Source organism: Denticeps clupeoides, chromosome 6 (genome assembly GCF_900700375.1).
Source record: "Denticeps clupeoides chromosome 6, fDenClu1.1, whole genome shotgun sequence".
Taxonomy (NCBI): Eukaryota; Metazoa; Chordata; class Actinopteri; order Clupeiformes; family Denticipitidae; genus Denticeps; species Denticeps clupeoides.
In genome coordinates, this window is record NC_041712.1 from 19623279 (window position 1) to 19637147 (window position 13869).

At 43.6% G+C, this 13869-nt stretch overlaps 1 protein-coding gene across 1 annotated transcript; it reads left to right on the forward strand.

Annotated features, from left to right (window-relative positions):
• The first annotated feature begins 1904 nt into the window (after positions 1–1904).
• Positions 1905–7443, forward strand: katnal1 (katanin p60 subunit A-like 1). The gene is made up of 11 exons (XM_028983300.1): positions 1905–2072; positions 3153–3327; positions 3415–3575; positions 3811–3973; positions 4092–4219; positions 4471–4576; positions 5182–5340; positions 5431–5557; positions 5641–5775; positions 6216–6342; positions 6740–7443. The coding sequence occupies exons 2-11, from the start codon at positions 3166–3168 to the stop codon at positions 6936–6938; spliced, it is 1467 nt and encodes a 488-aa protein (XP_028839133.1). The 5' UTR covers positions 1905–2072; positions 3153–3165; the 3' UTR covers positions 6939–7443.
• The last annotated feature ends 6426 nt before the right edge of the window (positions 7444–13869 follow it).

Sequence of the window (13869 nt, forward strand, 5' to 3'; positions counted from 1 at the left end):
TAGGCCATACCATAGTGGCCTTTGGAGTACGCATGAGCAGTCCAAATCGGGTAGCGGCAATGCGTTCCGGCTATCGAGAAAGGTGCAAAAATGTTGAGAAGGTGCAGAGTTAAAACGCATTCCAGCCTCTGGCTGGGGTGTGGGACGACTTTGACCATGATGGTGCTTTTCATTTGCACAAGCTGGTAGCCGATGTCAACAGTACAACACGCCCATTTTAATTTACTGACTAGCGACATCGCGGCTGCTCCACGCAATGGAGACGGCGCCTAACCACCCACATACACCAAACTGTGTTTAACCCCCATGTAACACACATCTCAACGTGCAACTGTTCATATCCAACTTCCCATTCCTTTTCGTTCCTAGTTTATCAAGCATTTGTGAAGGCCGATAAGCAACACAGTTCCCACTAAAAGTGAATGTAAATATTAACACTTTACTGCCTTTTTAAAAATGTTTTTATGTCTGATATTTCTGCATCTGGCCCGGCCCGTCTGACACATTTTAAAACTCATCATGGTCTATGAGTTTAAAAGTTTGCCCACCAGTTTAGACTACCCTCTACCCGCCATATTCATGTAATTGTATCTGGAATAATGGGAAATCCACATAAAGTGACCTTGCTATCTATGGCTGAAGTGTGCTGGTGCCTGTGATCTGCAGTCATAATGTCTCACTTGCATCCGATTTGCACACATTTGCAAGAAACATGAAATTAGACATTTTGGCCCGGTTGCGCTATTAATCTGTAGCTTAATGACAACTGAAGTCAAATATTGTGCTATTAAATTATGTATAACATGAATAATAAAAATAATCCACTTGTGCTGTATACGCATGAAAAATTCATTTAGCATCCATTGTATTCATGTAGTCAGCCGTTCGCTCCCCGGCACCATTAAGCTCATTTCTTTAGCAGCGGCGTATCGAAATGCTCAGTCGCTTTAAGGGAGCGTAAAATGCCACTGAAACACCGCCGGGAGAAGGAGCAGGCTTGAGGAGAAACGAAGGCCCGAAAAAAGGCCACAGTCAAAACACGCAGGCAATCTGATCAACACGCCATCTGAGCCATCTGCTGTTGGCGTATTTAAACTGCACAGAAGGTGGGGGATTTCAGCAGCATCTAGTGGTAAAATGTGACACTTTCACCATGGGTTTTGTTGTTGTTGTTGTTATTGTCATTTGTCTGCTGGGACGGTTTCATGTTTTACTGTGACATGAATTCCAGAAGGGACAAATGCAGGGTATTACAATTGCTATAATTAAAAAATAAATTGTGGCTAGATGGCAAACTTCACATATATACAACCATGAAGGAGGTAGCAATGGAAAAGGGTAGTAGTTCAAAGTGTCCGAATGTAGAGGGTGGATTTAAAAACAATATTCAAAGGGTGGTAGTAGCCTATGAACCAGAAGACCCAGGTTCAAACCCCACTTACTACAATTGTATCCCTGAGCAAGACACTTAACCCTAAATTTCTCCAGGGGGGGACTGTCCCTGTAACTACTGATTGTAAGTTGCTCTGGATAAGGGAGTCTGATAAATGCTGTAAATGTAAATGTAATGTTCTATGCTCATGCAGTGCTTGCAATTTTAATATTCCCAGTGGCACCTTGGGATTCGACCCGTCAGGATGCGATCTGGATGCAGGGCAAGACGTTGCAACATTCTTGATCAATAACTGCGACTTTTGGGCCGACAGCGTGCTGACAAGGTGCCAGAGAACAATGCGCACGACATGCACATCAAACAAACAGGCGTTATCAAACTTCGCGCAGAGATTACAGCTAAGCCCCGTCCTACTTTAATGGAAATGGGACATTGCAGAGCCTATTTCGAAAATGATTCCCTAAGCACCTCGAGGACTTTCGCCCCCCCCCCCCAATCCCTGTTATCCTGCGATCGTGTAGCCAAACGCCAGACAAACAGCGCCCGCCGCCCCGCCTCCTCGGCGCACCTAGCAGCCCGGGCGGGCCGCGGCTCTTTCAGCGTCTCTCCGCGGCCATGGTAACACCAGCGCCTGGCGGACCGTTGCAGGGGACCGAGCGAACACGTGCTGCGCGCGGAGGTAACGCGGCGTTTCATTTCCGGCGCGTTTTCCGAAGGCCTCGCGGCGCTGAAAGTCGCCGCCCGACGTCTTTTCGAACCGCGCCGTTAATCCGCGGCGGGGGGCATTAAGTGCAGTTGCCATGCAAATCCTGCTCTGCTGTCCGCGGCCTAAATCCGGGGACGTGAATAACCGGTGCATGGTGGGTAGTGGAGTTTTCTCGCTTGGATTTGTAACCGGATATGATAATGGAGGTTTCTCGTGCGGAACTACAATTCCCGGCTCGAGTAGCGGCGCAGTAGACGCAGCGGTCGATAACGACAGTGTGGCTTTGTGTGGACGTGCGATTCGGAAAATATGGATGACGTTTGGCAAATGGGACTTTTTAACGTTATCTGTTAGCAAAACTGCGTTCAGTGTTCCAGGCCGATGCTGTTTGATCGATGGTGGTGGGGCGTAATATGCTAGGCCGGTAGTTTTCTTAATTTTTGTGTAAAAAAAAAAAAGAGAGGCGAGGCAGCTAATTTAATTCGTTGCGTGAATAGTTCAAACGACGTCACGGCTCGACGTAACATTTCACTTCAATAAATATTTTGGGTGGCCACCTGTGTAACAACCTGGGTGGTAGTAGACCAATGACACATTCGCCTATGAACCAGAAGACCCAGGTTCAAATCCTGCTTACTACCATTATGTCCCTGAGCAAGACACTTAACCCTAAGTTGCTCCAGGGGGGACTGTCCCTGTAACTACTGATTGTAAGTCGCTCTGGATAAGGGCGTCTGGTAAATGCTGTAAATGTAATCTAATTTTTTAAAACTGAAGTGATTATCTCATCACCTTTATCACCCATCACCCTTATTGAGCAGTAGAGAACAGCGTGCGGGGACGGTGCTTTGCTCAGTGGCACCTTGGTGGCTTGGGATTCGAACCGGCAACCTTCTGATTACGGGTCTGCTTCCTTAACGACTGGGCCACCACTGGCCCATAATGCATTTGAAAACAGAAAAAGTTTATGTCAGAGGTAACTCCATGGGCTTGTTCTGCTTTGCCACCTTATACATGCATTTGATCCAGAAAATTCTGGCCATTTCTTCACAGAATCCTGTGCACCATGAATCTGACCGAGATTTGTGACAACGCCAAGAAGGGTAGAGAATATGCCCTCCTGGGGAACTATGATTCATCTATGGTCTACTACCAGGGCGTGATACAACAAATACACAAACACTGTCAGGCTCTGAAAGATCCAGCGCTCAAGACCAAATGGCATCAGGTGTGTGTTTTTAATTTGTCTGACGGGTTTCATTGAGTTGCGGCTGGACGTTGAACTCACGTCAGCGTCAAATCCTTCTGATTGTAGGTAAGACAAGAGGTCATGGAGGAATATGAGCAGGTCAAGATCATAGTCGCTACGCTTGAAAGCTTTAAGGTGGACAAGCCAGTGGACTTCCCTAATCCCCTGCTAGAGGAGTGTCCGCGAGACCCTGCGGTCTGGCCTCCCCCCATTCCGGCTGAACACAGGTATACGCACTGAGTGGAAGGGATTGTTTTTGTCATTGTGACGCGCTGCAAGTAATAGCACACGATGCACACAACAAAATTTGTCCTCTGCATTTAACTTATCACTGTTGTGTGAGCAGTGTGGGGACAAGGATGCAACTTTTCAACTTTGCTGTTGATCTTGACATTAGCTAGACAGAAGTAGTTACTGTGAGTGAATATGAGCATTCGACGTGTAGACGTTTTATTTCCACAGAGGACCTGCACCAGTGAAACGTCCCAACACTGGTGTGAAACCTCAGAGGAAGGATTCTCCAGGTCTTCAGCATCGAGGGCCCAAGGGGCGAACACAGCCTAACTCCAAAACAGAGAAGTCTGGGGCTCGAGATGTACGTGGGTCAAAGGCGAAAGATGAAAAGGTACCGTGGCACGTACAGCATACACGACCTTGCTGAACAACTGCAGTGACACAGAAACGAGAAGCTTTTTCTGTTTTCAAACGCATGTCAGTAACCACTGATTGATGGCCCCCCTCAGGCTAAGAAGAATTGCCAGGATGAAGCAGGTGATGGGGAACCGAAGAAGTTTGATGGCACAGGCTATGACAACGACTTGGTGGATGCCCTCGAGAGAGACATTATATCTCGGAATCCAAATATCCACTGGTAACTGGAATTTCCATCTTGCCAGATGTGAAGGTTCATTATAGTTCAGAGAATATGATGAATATTTATGGACGGCACCTCTCATTACATCCAGTATTATTCCCTGTATCCAGTTTGCATGAATTTGTGCTTCGGAAAATGTCAGATTTGTTGTCTGTGAGTCCCAAGGTGAGTTGCAGCTTTGGGTAAGGTGAAGTGGAGAGCAGATGAAAAATAGCAACAGTCTGTTCTGGATTTCTGGTCTCTCACAGGGACGATATTGCGGATCTGGAGGATGCAAAGAAGTTACTGAGGGAGGCAGTGGTGCTGCCAATGTGGATGCCAGAGTTCTTCAAAGGCATTCGCCGACCTTGGAAGGTTCATGGGCAACTTTTTACAGACATGTTATTAGTGATATCAGACAAATATGTTCACAGACTTGCATGATTAGCATACCACAGTTATGTCTCATCATCTTTATGGATGTAGCAATGTGCAAAACAAAGCAAAATCTCCTAAATCTTGCCCGTTAAAAGGGATTAATGAAATGATTACATATTTTTTGCCATATCAATAAACGTTACTGATGTAGTCCACATGGTGGCACTATTGAACGTGAAAGCAAAATGTTTGGTGAGTTGTTGGTTAAGGATCTTCACAACGTCCATTTAATTTATTTTGAATTAATGCTCACACTGTAATAATCAGATAAACATTTAATAAACTGCTGTTCACAGGAATTCGGTCTTTTCTGCTGGCTTGTAAATAAAAATGTGGATAGCACATTATACACAATCAGTAGCTTTGCAATTGCGCTTATTTACATAATTTCAATTATTTGCTGTGATGTTATTGTCTCGTCTGCTTAGCACACAGTGTCCACGTGGTGGCAGCATTGTAAAGCATGTTTCTTGCTTTTAGATACAATTTTTTCCTTGATGTATTTCGTTCATTAGCACACATTTCTAACTTGTATTTTTCAGGGAGTGTTGATGGTGGGACCTCCAGGCACAGGAAAGACCATGCTGGCAAAAGCAGTGGCCACGGAGTGTGGAACCACTTTTTTTAACGTCTCCTCTGCATCGCTGTCGTCCAAGTACAGAGGTGAATCAGAGAAACTAGTTCGTCTGCTCTTTGAAATGGTGAGTGCTGTAAAACCTTTGAAGGGCAAAAGCTTTGGCCATTCGCCCGCTAGGTTTATTTAGTTCAACGTTCTCATTGTGTCTCAACAGGCACGGTACTATGCCCCAACTACTATATTCATTGACGAGATCGACTCAATTTGTGGACGGCGGGGGTCATCTGATGAGCATGAAGCAAGCCGCCGAATGAAGTCGGAGCTGCTCGTGCAGATGGATGGTAAAATGAGCCCTGGACTCAAATTTTCCTCAGTAGTTGGCAAGGAAAACCAATGACCAGGTCCGTTCCTGCTTCTTTGCCAGGGGTGGGAGGTGCACTGGAGAACGATGACCCCTCCAAAATGGTCATGGTGCTTGCTGCGACCAACTTTCCTTGGGACATTGATGAGGCATTACGGCGGCGGCTGGAGAAGAGAATATACATCCCGCTGCCCACTGGTAAGCACTTTGACAATGCCGTTGTTTCTGCTCTCCATCTGGACAAGCTCTTTGAAACAGGCAAAATTATACCAATATTCTATGTTTTTCGCCATATTGTTTCTGTGTGTTATGACAATATGTAGCAACTGAAGAAAATAAAAGGTTTTTATGGCGCTGGGTGAGAAAATCTGCCTACGCATTTCACTTTTGTTACATTACTCAGCCTTATTTGCATATCTTGGTGACTATCAGTTCCTCTGACAATTTCTCTATACTGCAAGTGTAGAGCTGCAAGATTTAGCCCATTTGATACCGTCCACCTACACACAATTCAGTTCATTCAGGTGGTCTGTGTCTGACCATCATTGGCCATATAGTGACACATGTATGTTTGTTAAAGTCCATCATCCACAAACATCCATGCGGCCAATATTAAGTGCAGACTGTGATTTCCTCAGCAAAAGGCCGAGCAGAGCTCCTGAAGATCAACCTCAAAGAGGTGGAGGTGGCTCCAGATGTGGACCTGGCCCTCATTGCTGAGCAGATCCAGGGCTACTCTGGAGCGGACATTACTAACGTGTGCAGGTCAGTTATTCGGGAGACAGGCTTGGGAACGTGTTAAAGATTGTTGTCAACGTGTTGACTGTTCCTTGAGGACTGTTGTTGCGCTGTATTTCCTCCCTTGCTGTTTTTGTACAGGGTGTTCGTGTCCTTGTTCCTTGTGAATTTCCTGTGAAATGCCTGAACATCCGATTGTGTCTGATTAGCCCTCTGGGTTAAACTGATGGCCCTGAGCCAGCAGTTCCCCCGTCCTCTCTTTGTCATCACTTTGCCCTCCCCATGCTCTCTTTGTTTAGACATCTTACAGCATGCAGTATGCAAATAACAATATGAGAATAACTTTTTGCTTTACAAATAAGGTCGTTTAATAGCTTCATTAGCATTTTTTGATGGAACCGTACTGGATATTTTGCTGTTACAGGGACGCCTCGATGATGGCTATGAGACGGCGCATTCAGGGCCTGAGCCCTGAAGAAATCCGAGCGCTCTCCAAGGATGAGCTGCAAATGCCGGTCACCATGGAGGATTTTGAGCTTTCTCTCAAGAAGATCTCCAAGTCGGTGTCTACCGCTGACCTAGAGAAGTACGAGTCGTGGATGGCAGAATTCGGATCGGTTTAGCCCGATGGGACACGTCCTCGAGAACGTATGGTTCTTCATTACTGTCTTGACTAATACTAAAACAAGAACATGTGTTCCCTGTCCAGGACTGTTCTAATGTCTTGTTTAAAGCGCACACGGAAATTGCTGTTCAGGGCATTTCCTTCCTGTGTGTGAGAGTGCTTGGAACAAGAAGTGCTGTTTAGGAGGATGAGTACCATGATCTGCACTGCTGCCATTATTGTACTTGAGTGAATGTTTAACATGACTGTTGGTTGAATATTTTGTGTCTCTTTTTCGTTTTAGTTCATCCAGCTATCAAGTTGAAGCACCTTGATTTTATGATTGTTCTGTTGTGTGTTTTTAGTAATATAATCATGTTTTACTATACTTGAACTACTGAATGACGGTACTGTCCCTTTTAAAACTGGAAAGTGAGGCTGCAGTGATAACCTTCAAGGTGAACATGGTTTTTGTATCACTGATAACATAATGATAACCACAATAAAGTGTCACCATGACATGAGGTATGCGCCACAGTTATTTGTCACATTTATTATTGCGTTAAATGTTGCCGCACGTCAAGAGCAAGGGCACGCCGGTGTTGTAACGACAATTTATAAATGCTGCCATGTTAACTTGATGGAGACCTTGCTCCACTCAGCAGGCCATTAATAATCACGGAGCTCAGATTAATATATATCCAGCATGAAGAGAAAAGGTCCCCAAGACGAGGCCTGTTTAATGGACCAAAAGAGATATGGGTTTTATGATATGTATCGCCTCCTAAGAAATTTTACTTGCTTTCGCATGGAATTAGTTTTTGTTTTGAATGCTCTGCTCATCCCACATTTTCTGGTGACTTAATGACATGTTAATTTAGCTAATGAGTTATATTTCATAGTTGAGAATAATTGCATTTGTTTTTTGCATTAATTAAATCTTACAAAACATAATGACACATGGACTGTGAAATATAGACTTTAAATATGACAATAGAAGCTCTAAGTAATATAGCGGAATCATTAGACGTTATGGCATCACATCTAGCCGTGTTGCTGGAAGCGAATCGAAGTGACTCAGCCGGCAGTGGCAGTTCACTGAAAGGAGCAGAAGGATGGAGGGAGAGGATGACGCTGGTCTGGTCTGTGGGCAGGGGATGGGCGTGTGTGGGCAGCCTTGCTGCGTGACTGTGGTATCGCTCGCCCGCAGCGTTACTTCGCTGTGAAGGGCGCGCGTCTATCTTGTGCTGTCATGGCCATTTCTATGAGAGCCTGCTCCCCCTTCTTCTTCTTTTTTTCCCTGATGCGCTATCTGTCTTGTCCACGGGCGCTGATGTTCACTGCATGTGGAATTACCTGACTGAGTGGAAGTTTAATTTTCTCTCATTTTAAACGGGGTGGGGCGAGTGAGGCCAATACTTGCGAATGAATAGGAGACGGGAATTGAATACAAATGGGAATTTGAATCTTGTGAAGTCACGGCGACTGACAAATGGCAAAGGCTGAATATGAGACTGCGAGAAGAATACGGTGACCCAGCACAATGTCTGGGAGACGGAAAAGCAGTCCCAAATGGGAGAACATGCTGACTCACTGAAAAACTAAAAATCTTTTTGACTGATAATCACTTTCTCAAAATGAATTTACTTTATTTGTTTGCACAATATTAGTAAATTTTATATAAAAAGGAAGAATGCTTTGAGTAAATGCATCAACTGGCCCGATCAATACCTTCGTAGCTCAACAGCTCAGTCACTGAAAGCATTTCCTGTCTAATAAGTAGACTATGTATGAAGTAATGTGACAGAGAGAGACAGAGGGAAGGGTGATGTAGTATACAACCCCCCCTATCTTATACTCTGTGCTTAATCACTGGAAGGATGGGGCTGGGGGAAGGGTAGGGAGATGGAATGTGTCTATTTTTAGCCACATGCGAGAGGCCTATAGTTGCATGGGCATCATGGGAAATTAAACCCCACCACGGCAGGGTAAAAATAAGAGACTTTACCCTCTGCACGACCCTGTGCAACTCATGCTCAGTCTGGACACTGTAGAATCTGCATGTTTACAGCTGTGTACACTGTAAACATGCAACATATAAGCAGCTAAAAGTGCAAAACGGGAACATGACTGTTTTTAAGGGCAAGTAGGTGCGGCAAGGGAGTCATGCCAATAAACTGCATGCATGGGGGAATCCAAAATGTACCTGGCTGGTATTATCTCCCTTCAACTATTCTCGTGTTTTATTCTTGATGAAACCTTTGTGCACGAAAGGTCTGGATTTAATATTATAATTTATATAAATATAAATCCCCAGGGTGAATATCACTTCCTGAAATGAATACCTTACATAATCAACTGCATGATGAGCTGAGCTCAGGAACAGGATGGTGGGGTTAGAATCAATGACGCTGCCTCCAGAGTTCACATTACAGTCACATTAATGGTCAACAGAAGTACCCAGTACTTTGAATGAAATTATTTATACCAAATAAATGGGAAATGTATTAAACATAATTTAACATTAAATGTTGTCAAGTAAATACAAAAACTGTGTGCTAACAAAAATTATTTTCATAAATGTATGAATAAATATTTTTGTGTGAACAACTGACTGTAATAACATTAACAATTTTTTTAGGCTCATAGGAAAGATGTATCTTAACGACAATATATCATAGGACAATATAAGTAATATAACCTATATAGGTTATGTATTTGTTTTGGTTATAATGTGTGAGCCTGTAACCACTTTCAAGAGGAAAGTCACCTGTTTATGCAAAGTGGCTGCATAGACATCAGTCCAGACAAGTTCTGAAACCAAATTCCACAACCAAAAATACTAAAGATCCCCCTGGGGACATTGTTCGGGAGAATTCTTTTCAAATGATGTTAAAACCCCAACCCCCTTAAAACCTTAGGTTGATTTCATATGCAAACGCATGTCGAAATCAACAGTTAAATAACCTTGAGTGCTGCTCTGAACACAATCATGTCTAATTAGTGTTATTGGCTGTGCTTTTCAGTCTCCCCATAAATAAATAATGATGAATAACAGTCTGGAAAAGCGCCTGGGGTTCCGATCCTCTCAGCGCGCATGTCTGTGTTTGTGCATGAGCGTGTGTCTGAGTCTCATGTTTACACGTGTGAACCTGGGCCTTATCCTTTATTATTTTGAGCATGTTTTGAATTTAGGTCAAGCTGATTTTGTGACAGAGAATGTAAGCACATCATAAAACACCAAAGGGCCGTTTATAGCTGTGACAACACATTATATCAGCTAATGACATTCAAACATCATATCTAGTGGGACGTGACAGTCTGAGAAGTTTATTGTTGCAAAAAACATTAATAGGTATTAATGGGTAAACTGGGGTGTAAACACAATCATTCCAAAAATCCCACAACCGCTCATTCATTATTACTATTATTACGACTATATTATTATTGTTTTTATTATTATTACAACTATAGTTTTGCACGTGAACATCTTTAATCACCCGCACACTTCTTACTTCACTCAAAAATAGACTGCTGCTCCAGGACATCCCCAAGGTGGAACAGGCAGCTGCCGTGATCACTTTCTATTAATAAACAGCCCAGTGGGCTTCCCTGCACTAGATATACAACCATGGGGGTCATAGTAGGAGGCAAATGGGAATGATTACCCAACTGGGTGTGGTGGGCCTAAATAAAGCTCAGATCCACGTACAGGGCCCAGTCCTGTATACAATACCCCAACGTCCTCTCTAACTCACATGCACACACCCACGTGCCATTTTCATACCGATTGTTTTTCAGGCTTTATTAAAAAAAAAAAAAGCTTTATTTCTATTGGTGCGCAGCATCTGATGGACTGGTACTCTGTGCAAGGGCTGTTTCCTAGTTTACTGGGATTCTCTTCAACTCACTCATGACCCCGACCTGTACAGATGGCACAATATTAGTACTGATTGTGTTTATTCACGACTTCAATACCTTTTCTCTCTGATCTGGATAAGGAAAAACGGATGGATGGATGGATGGTCGAGGAGATTTAAATGCAGTTGCTCTTCTCTCCTGCAGATGTCACTGTCACCAGAAGGCCACTTCAGGAAACATTAACTTTAAACATTCAATTCAGGAAGTAGCTTAACCAAGTGTTATAATGCGATAGTGGTGCTAAGCCTGTACAACCACACCTCTTGAACGTGAGGACCACCAGGAAACAGATGAAATAACTGGAGCAAAACATTCTATCAGCATAGCAGTCTGCATTAGGGACGACTGTATTCCCCGAAGCCCAATTACAGTACCTTCAACAGAAATAATGACTAGGCTCTCGACCAAGGTTTCAGCCAAACCGTTGTCCACCACGCAGCAGTTTTTGCACGTTTTCAGTCTCCCACACGGGAGACTCACCTTTCTTGTTTTTTTCATGCGGTAATGGTGGGTTCTGGTCTGCCACGACGTGGTATACTCGATGCCTCATAAATGTAGGCTTTGGGCATACGTGTGCACTGACGACACGTCGAAAGCAAACGATGCACACGTGAGAGCAGCGTACTTTGGTCAGGGTGTTTTAAATGTGATCATGTACGATGGAATCTCGGAAAACAAAACTCTGTCATGTTTCCACAGAGATCCGCCCTGACAGGCTATAACTACACACCAGGGAGGGGTTTAGGTGGCATTAGATCAGCATGAATATGGTAAGAAAAGAAAACAGCAATGAGTGGCTGGTTGTACAGTGGATGAGCGCGCACACACACACACACACACACACATTTAACAAATCAAACAAAGGCGCTGAAGATAACAGAGGTGTTTGACATTTTTACAGAGGGTGTAGGGTTCACTCAATGGTTTCCATGGAGGCTGGAAAAGACCAGGTTTAAAATAGCGGCGTTTAAAAATGGGTGGGAAACAGGTGAGAGAAAGCCACTGTGAGATGAAGGAAAGCTTGGAAGTGTACAATGAAATGTGCTATAATATCACAGCAATGCATTACGTTCTATAAAATATCATTACATTTACAGATTTGCTGGTGGATTTTTAAGATTGATACTTAATGGGATGGCAGCTATGAAGCCATGAAATGTTATTACATTCGACAAATTTGTCCAGGAATAACTATTTGAATAGATTGTGGACGTGAACCTTCATGTTTCTTATACATTTTACATTTAAACAGACATCGTGCACCAGATGATAAAAACGAATTTGTAAAAAAAAAAAAAACACAACCATTGAAACCATGTTTCAATGTTAATTTCAATGGTTATTTCTTCATTAAATAGAACTGGTGGTTGCACAATCATGCCTTTTATTAACTGCAATGACAGCACGGCTATTCAAACTTGTACAATCGTGTTGAGTTAAAAGTTCTGAAATGTGAAATAACAAACATGTCTACGTCAGACGGATGTGGCGAAATGTTACAAATTGGGCACGTCTGGAGGTAGAAAAACCTCACAAGGCAGGTTGGCACTGAGCGGCAAAGAGAAAAACGAGCCACTTGGCTGGAGGAAAATAAGAAAAAAAAAAAAAAAAACCTTGACTGAGCTTTACTGTACACAGAATCCAGTAAAACTGGTCCTTACCCCAGCAGCCACACCAAAACTGCTGCAGAACAACACGTGCAACATTTTCCACGGTGTTTCCACACAGCCGGGTTTATGTTCACGAAGTGATCTCGATATTTTTTACATCCACTCCTACAGTGAGCACTGCACTAAATTATTATGTCATGGTAAAATATTAAAATATAGAACATGTCCAGGAGTGCGATCACTGTGCAAAATATAGTCCAAATTCAAATTCCTTTTTTTTTTTTTTCGTCACGTACGCAATCATACACGGTATGTTATGCAGTGAAATGCTTGTGTTTGTGTTATATGTTATATGTAACGTAACGATTGTAAAATTGTAGAATGACTTATTCTTGAATGAACTGAACTAAAACAGCAGCACACACCATCTAGCACTTGTAGAACCTGAGAACCCCCGCTGGATACACATAATCTTCCCCTTAACAATCTCTGGAGGACAATCAATTTACACCAGCATAATGGCCTCTTTGTGATTGGCTGCGCTCGAAAGAGTCTGAAACTCCAGCGGCCCTTGTAAAAGGTGTGTCCCCATGAAGTCAAATGAGACTTACAGTACCACTGTTGGGAATCCCACTGCTGACAATCCCAATCACTGGAATACAGGACACTAATCTCGTAAAAAGAAAATCTTGCTGTGAACACATGGAACCGTTTTTGGTGTTGTTCGGCCATTCCTGGCGCTGGTAGAATTTGGTTCACGCAGCGTTCTCGGGATTAATGGGTTGGTTTATCAGGGCTGGTCACATGCCGACTAGCCCGTAAATCTCGCGCCTACTCCGACTGTAATCCCTCACAACACAACAAATGAACGTGGCCGACCTCTCACACGTAGCCTTGTGAAATTGAATGAAGGCTTGCTGGCGTCTTACCTTACCTTACCTTACCCGTGTTCCTGCACCTCCTGAAATTATATGTCAACTTCTCACAACTCACTTTTAACAGAATTGGGAAACTATCTGGATTAAGCAGCATGGAAAACGACTCGGAACCGAGGTTAGGGTCAAAGGATCCAGAGGCCTGAGAAGAACGGCGGCAGCAGAGGTACGTTAAGCGTTTAATCCCCCAGAAGGTGTAGGCCTAGTGCCAAAACCGACACCTTTTAACATTGGCGATGATGATGAAAGGGACACAGGGACTGTCAGGGACAGTCAGGGACAGTCTTGCTAAGGTGGGAATCGAACCTGTGACTTGGCCTTCTGTTACCCGCTAGGCCATTACAGCCTCAGGGAATAAAGGTGTGTTTCTGACACACAGTACAGGCCAAAAGGTTTGGATGCACCTTCTCATTCAGTGTGTTTTCTTTATTTTCATGACCATTTACGTTGGTAGATTCTCACTGAAGGCATCAAAACTATGAAT

What these genes read in the sequence shown, in the direction of transcription:
- katnal1 (XM_028983300.1), top strand. Translation starts at nt 3,166, where the DNA reads ATGAATCTGACCGAGATTTGTGACAACGCCAAGAAGGGTAGAGAATAT. An exon ending in CAAAGGCGAAAGATGAAAAG is followed by an intron (nt 3,974 to 4,091) that starts GTACCGTGGCAC and finishes GGCCCCCCTCAG; the next exon opens with GCTAAGAAGAATTGCCAGGA. An exon ending in TTCGTCTGCTCTTTGAAATG is followed by an intron (nt 5,341 to 5,430) that starts GTGAGTGCTGTA and finishes GTGTCTCAACAG; the next exon opens with GCACGGTACTATGCCCCAAC.